Here is a 6000-nt window from a genome sequence, read left to right as displayed (position 1 = left end):
CCTATAATGTGCATATGGTTCCTTTTCAAAGGTACAGTTGGAATTGGAACAAGATTCCACGACAGCACGATGCTATGAACTATAATATTGTAGGAACTAAAGAGACAATCTGGGTTGTATTATTTCTTAACGTTCAGATGGCTTTTCAGAAAACCAATTTATCAACGACATCATTGATAGCAGCTTTTTCAATAAAAATTGAACTCGTAAATTTAGCATCTGTCATTTCCAAAATTATTTTGTTTTGTTTGAAAAATGATTGTACATACAAGTGCAATAAAGCAGTACTTTATTATCTTATTAACAATCATTTTGTAGTTTTGGAGCTCACGTCTTCCAACGATCTCTCGCAATTCTAGTGGAAAGCAGAATTTATTTGATAATTTCCCCACAAAAAGAGGGATGTTCTTTTCACACCCTCAATTCAACATAAGGTATATCGACGATGTATTATCTATAAACAACCTACGTTGATTCGACATACCACTTTGAACACGAAATAAAAGATACCTCCGAGTCTGAAATCTCTGTTTCGTATTTGAATATTTTAGTATAAAAAGACGTTAATGTCACAAATAACAAACTTTACAATAAACTTGATGAATTCAACTTTTCCATCTTCCACTTCTCTCATTTATGTAACAATACACCATGATCCCCGGCATATGGAGTTCATGTCTTCCAGTTAATCGATCCATAAGATCATGTTGAATATACGAACAAAGAATGCTATTGTGTCAGAAGTTGATGAAACAAGAATTAGGACAATCTTGTTTAAAGTTATAAACAATTGCAAATCCTTTGATCGATATACATGTAATGACCTTGTCAACAAATACATTAAACAAGGTATCATTATTTTTTTTCAAGAGGTATAGCAATTTAACTACTACGGAAACACAGTTTTACACTCCCAGAATGACAGTAGCGCGAACAAAAATCACACGAAATTATCTAGCGACAAAGATAAAAAATAAAATGTAAATATCCTAATGATTGAAAAAATTTAATGAATTCAAAGAAGCTTCGTATTATCATTGATTAAAGATATTGGTTTATTCTTTCTTTTCAAGCAATAATAATAATGCGTTTTAAAAAGTGACTTAGTTCAACCCTTGCTATACATCATGAAAGTTGCACATCACGTAAGGATGAGTAAGTATAACAAAAGTGTGATAGGTTTTTCATCATTGATATTACAGCTTTTCTTCGAATAAGAAATGGACAAATATCGGCAATGGTATAGGTGGGTAAGGATATCATTTTCCAGAATGAGCGTTGTGACCGTCATAACCCAAGTTCTCTGTCTTGGATGCGTCGTTCATATCTGATATTTTTAAAGTCTAAGTTAAACAATATTTTAGGGATTTTATAATAATGTTAAGATATTCAACTATTCTTCTAGTTGTAAGTTAGCAATCGTTCATGTCAAATTACTTAACAAAGAACACATCTCTTGTGTTCGTCTTTAATGAAAATTGTAAACCCATAACTTTCACACTGATTTGTCTACAGACTTTTTATATGATCATGACAAGGTGCTCACGAAGGGTGATTGATTGACATGGGATATGCGCTTACTATTCCATGTCATCCGATTCCACCTCCTTTGGCTCTGGTTCATACTAGCTCTTTGCATATTGTTTAGAAATAAATGATTGATTGATCATGGTCATTGTACATTATCTTAACATTTAGTTAATAATAATCTTTCTAAAATAAAGAAAATCCTTAATATACTTTATAAAGAACAAACAAACAAAATCTCCAAACCAAAAAATGCGCTCTTGGTAGTCTCAGTGTGGCGTACGTGAATTTTACTAGCATAATTTCAAATCAATTTCCCAGCTTGTTTAAAACAAGATTTATTTGTTAATGAACTTTAATTTTCGTTTAAACTTATCGCCTCTAAATTCAGAAAAAATATTAAACGGGGAAATATTAAATGCCGCTTTTGATTTGAAACACCTCAAAACATTTCATATGAAATCTGTCGAATAGTTTCGAAGTGTTTGTGAGTACAAGACGTATATGAAACTTGAACAGAGGACCAATACAAAGCTGAACTATTGCTATCTTCCCTAGGATATTTGTTTTTTGAAAATACATCTAACAAATATCGAAAAAAGACGTGACCAACATCTCTCCTGATTCCGAAGCGGTGAAAATCTACTCTCTCATACTCGGAGAACGACTCCCCTATACTTTTTAGCGTCTCCCCTGCGTTACCCTTTGTATACGGTGTAAATGCCAAAGGTAAATAAGACGTAAAAACTAGCACTTAAAAACTACTCTTATATCAGCTAAATCATAAATTTTAATATTTACATTTCCAATGTCTTTGTCCTTGATAAAATTACCAATTGTAAATGTAATTTATTTCGAATGTTTTGGCGCGGTTCCCAATAAAAAAACAAGGACAGTGAGCCCGTGGATTGGCGGAATCCAAGCATGTAAATATAAGGAATAACTGTCAGATTTTTCGAATTCATGAAGATGATCAATGGATTGGCTTGTGCCTTCGGCGTTTATGCAAATTATCACACAAGCCAATCCATTGCCTGATCCGTGAATGCATTATCGTTGATAACAAGGATGACCATAACCTAGTAGTTTGTTTACAAGGATTGAAAACAAGGAAGTAAAATAAAAAAAAAAGCACGAAAAAATGTAGGGTAAATTGTTATTTTTCTTAATTTATCTGAAAATTTTTCAAAGATATCAAAGATATGATTATGAAAATGTTGCCAACAACTGGTTAAGTACTGCATAATACAGAAAACGTCTCTAAGCATTTCAAAAATTTTATTACAATTGTAAAGAAATATACTGAATATGTATTTTTTAAATCAGGTAGTTTTATATTGCACTTTGCATTCTGTTGAACTACACAGAGAGAATATATAGATGTATCGATGACGTATTGTCAATTAACAATTGTAATTTCCATTCCTACGTCGATACGATATATCCTGGAGAACTTGAGATAAAAGATACCACGAAGTCTGACACATCTATTTTACAATTGGATATTTTACTTGAAAAAGACGTTAATGGTAACCTTACAACCAAGCTATATGATAAACATGATGACTTTAACTTTTCTATCGTCATCTTCCCTTACTTATGCCGCAATATACCTCCATCACCAGCATATGGAGTGTACGTTTGAGCAATCCTAAAACGATGTAAATTATAAACAAACAAGCAAGTTCATGGAACAAGAATATCACAGTCTTGTTTAAAGTCATCATTTCGTAAGTTCTATGGTCGATACAATGATCGTGTCAGCAAACACAATTCATTTCCCGCTATTTCCCGATTATGACAAGGAGCACGCGGCGGATGCGACCGGCCAGCAGGGGATGTTCACTCCTCCATGGCACCTGATCCCACCTCTGATGTTTTTGAGGTCCGTGTTTGCTCTGCTCCTATTTTTTTTCTTTTATGGACTTTGATATTGAATACTGTTCGTTATCTCCATATCCTTCATATAAAGAATATTTTACATTTTTCATTTGGATATAGATTATCAATTTCTTAAGTGAGAGAAAATTTAAATTTTTGAGAGTGCAAAAAAATTCAACTCCTTATCCAATTTTAAAAGATTTTTAAAATTCGTTACAGTGTCTTTGATTTCCTTTAGCCTCTGTAAATTTTTTACACAACGTTGTAGTCTGCTATTTCAAAAAGTAGCAGTTAAGTCATCAAAGTAAAGCAATTTCGAGATTGTAAAAATGGATTTAAACAAATATAAGGAGAAACTTTGGCAGTTTGAGTTTTTGCCAAGATCTTTTGTTTAATCTCGCTTTCTGAAAATAATCCAGGGTAAAAAATAAATGCAATACTCTTCTAAGAGGGAAAGAAAGTTGTGAGTTTTGCCGTCTTTTTGATATTTTTAAAACTGTGAAAAATAACCACAGTGACTTTGATTTTTTCAGAATGTGTAAATTATCCATTTTACTCCCTAAAATAATGATAGTATTTCACTTTTGAAATTATAGTAAAATTTATCCAAATATACAAATAAAATAATGTTAAAATATGTTCTACAAACATAAATATTAAGAAATAATTGATGATCCTGTTTAATTTATCCTTTAGGTATATGGAGATGAGAAGAATAATTACAAACATAATTAAGGGATTCAACACAATTCATTTGCTGATTTTGACCCTACAAAAATATTATGGTGAAGGTAAATGCATTTCAAAGTCTTGCATACAGTGATTACCCTTACTCAGACACTTTCAGAAAAAATCACACTGTTTGTTTGTTGTTTGGTGTTTCTCTCGAGAATTTTTCATTTGTATGGAGACGCCACCACTTGCAGGCGAAGGGCTGCAAATGTATACCTATGCTTGGCACTCAAGGCGATTGAGCAATGGGGATTTTTTTCGTTCCCGCACCTACTGCGATATGGGACCTCGGCTTTTATTAACTCACCCGAAATATCGGTCTCAAAACCCACACTGTATCTGAACACGCGACGTAGTAATCAGCTCCTAACTCCGAGACTCTAGAGTAGACGCTCTATCCTCTACGCCACGAAAGCGAACATGCTGTTTTGGAAACAAATGCAAAAATACCAAATATAGCAAATGGCGTGGTATTATAACAATCAACTTCAATATGCAAAAATAATGGCACCGTAAAGAGGGGTACTGCCTTAGAGCATATCTATGAATAAGGCAGCATTTGACATTAAGTCACTTTCCGTTTCGTACAGTACATACTCATTTTAACACACACATACGATAATGTATTCAAATATAACATTAGAAACATTTTTTCTTATAATTCTGATTCTTTTGCATTGTTGTAAGTTTTTTGTCATCATCACAATTATAATAACTTTAACAATCATAATTAATATTTCAGCTTCCATTACTTTGACAGTATTACCGTCCAGTATTGTGGAGATTAACCAGTCAGTGACAATACAGTACTTCTTTTCACAACCAGAACTTGCCGTCTTTTTCAATTCTTGGATAAATCCGTCAGTAGCATTTTGTTCTCTGGAAACATCCGGAGGAGTGTGTAAACTTGGGGAATGTGCTAGAAACTACAATACATCATGTCCTAACTCTACTTTTTATAGCGTCCAGTACCCTATCCCATTAAGCTGGAATGGAGAGAGTGTTTACTGTTCGGGGCTATTTACAGGAAACGAGAAAAGTAATAATGTAACGCTCACTGTTATTGGTATGTATTACCAAAATAATTTAGAAATGTACTCCAAGTATAGTATTCTTTAGATTCCGTAAATAATCGTATTTTTACATGAAATGCACGTACGTTTAAACTGTGTGATTTAATTTCAAGAGGTTAACAGAAGCAAAATCAATAATTTTGCATTACATATTTTGCTATCCTTTATATTTTTAGATTTCAGTTGTTCTTGGTTAAAATGCAATTAATTTTATTGTTTTTGAAACATTTCCAGTTGTTGCATTTATCATAAAATACACAATGTAATACATGTAACTGACTTTTGGCCTAAAGTAGGTACAATACAATACCAAAACAATATTAAAATTGGTTGTTGTATATTAAAATACTTTTTTTGTAAAAGGAAATATAATTGAAACAATGTATTCTTATTTATTAACGATTTTTTTTATTTGAAATTCACTATTCACAAATGAAACATGATTTTAAATACTTTTTGATATCTTTTATTTTGAGTTCAGAGGAATATATCGAACCCAAGTAGAAATGATTATTGTAAAACTTATAGGATAAATCTTATTGTTAAATTGGAGGCAAGATACATCTCGTTTTAATGTTATATATTTGGGTAATTGTGTGTACAATCAAATTTTCGAATTTATTTTTTTTAAAAAGAAGCATTTGTCTATGATTGGGCATAAATTTATCATGGGGGTGCTTGTATAGAGTATTGCTGGTATTGTTTTGGTTACTAGTATACATAAAATGAAAGTTTCACTGAGTTTTAAAAGTATCCATATCTAATTTACACCACTTCTCAAATATAT

General features: G+C 32.0%; 1 protein-coding gene across 1 annotated transcript in view; it reads left to right on the top strand.

The window, feature by feature from the left end:
* The first annotated feature begins 4108 nt into the window (after positions 1–4108).
* The window catches only part of LOC134234075 (cell adhesion molecule 2-like), a 35178-nt gene continuing 33286 nt past the window's right edge, over positions 4109–6000 (top strand). The window contains exons 1-2 of the mRNA XM_062716140.1: positions 4109–4199; positions 4883–5206. Of these exons, the coding sequence (XP_062572124.1) occupies positions 4109–4199; positions 4883–5206 (415 nt within the window). The remainder of the gene's footprint in view (positions 4200–4882; positions 5207–6000) is intronic.

This window comes from Saccostrea cucullata, unplaced genomic scaffold (genome assembly GCF_032062105.1).
Source record: "Saccostrea cucullata isolate Sc308-1 unplaced genomic scaffold, CSIRO_AGI_Scuc_v1 ctg221, whole genome shotgun sequence".
Taxonomy (NCBI): domain Eukaryota; kingdom Metazoa; phylum Mollusca; class Bivalvia; order Ostreida; family Ostreidae; genus Saccostrea; species Saccostrea cuccullata.
Note: the sequence above shows the minus strand (reverse complement) of the source record. Positions and strands in the feature narration are given on the sequence as shown.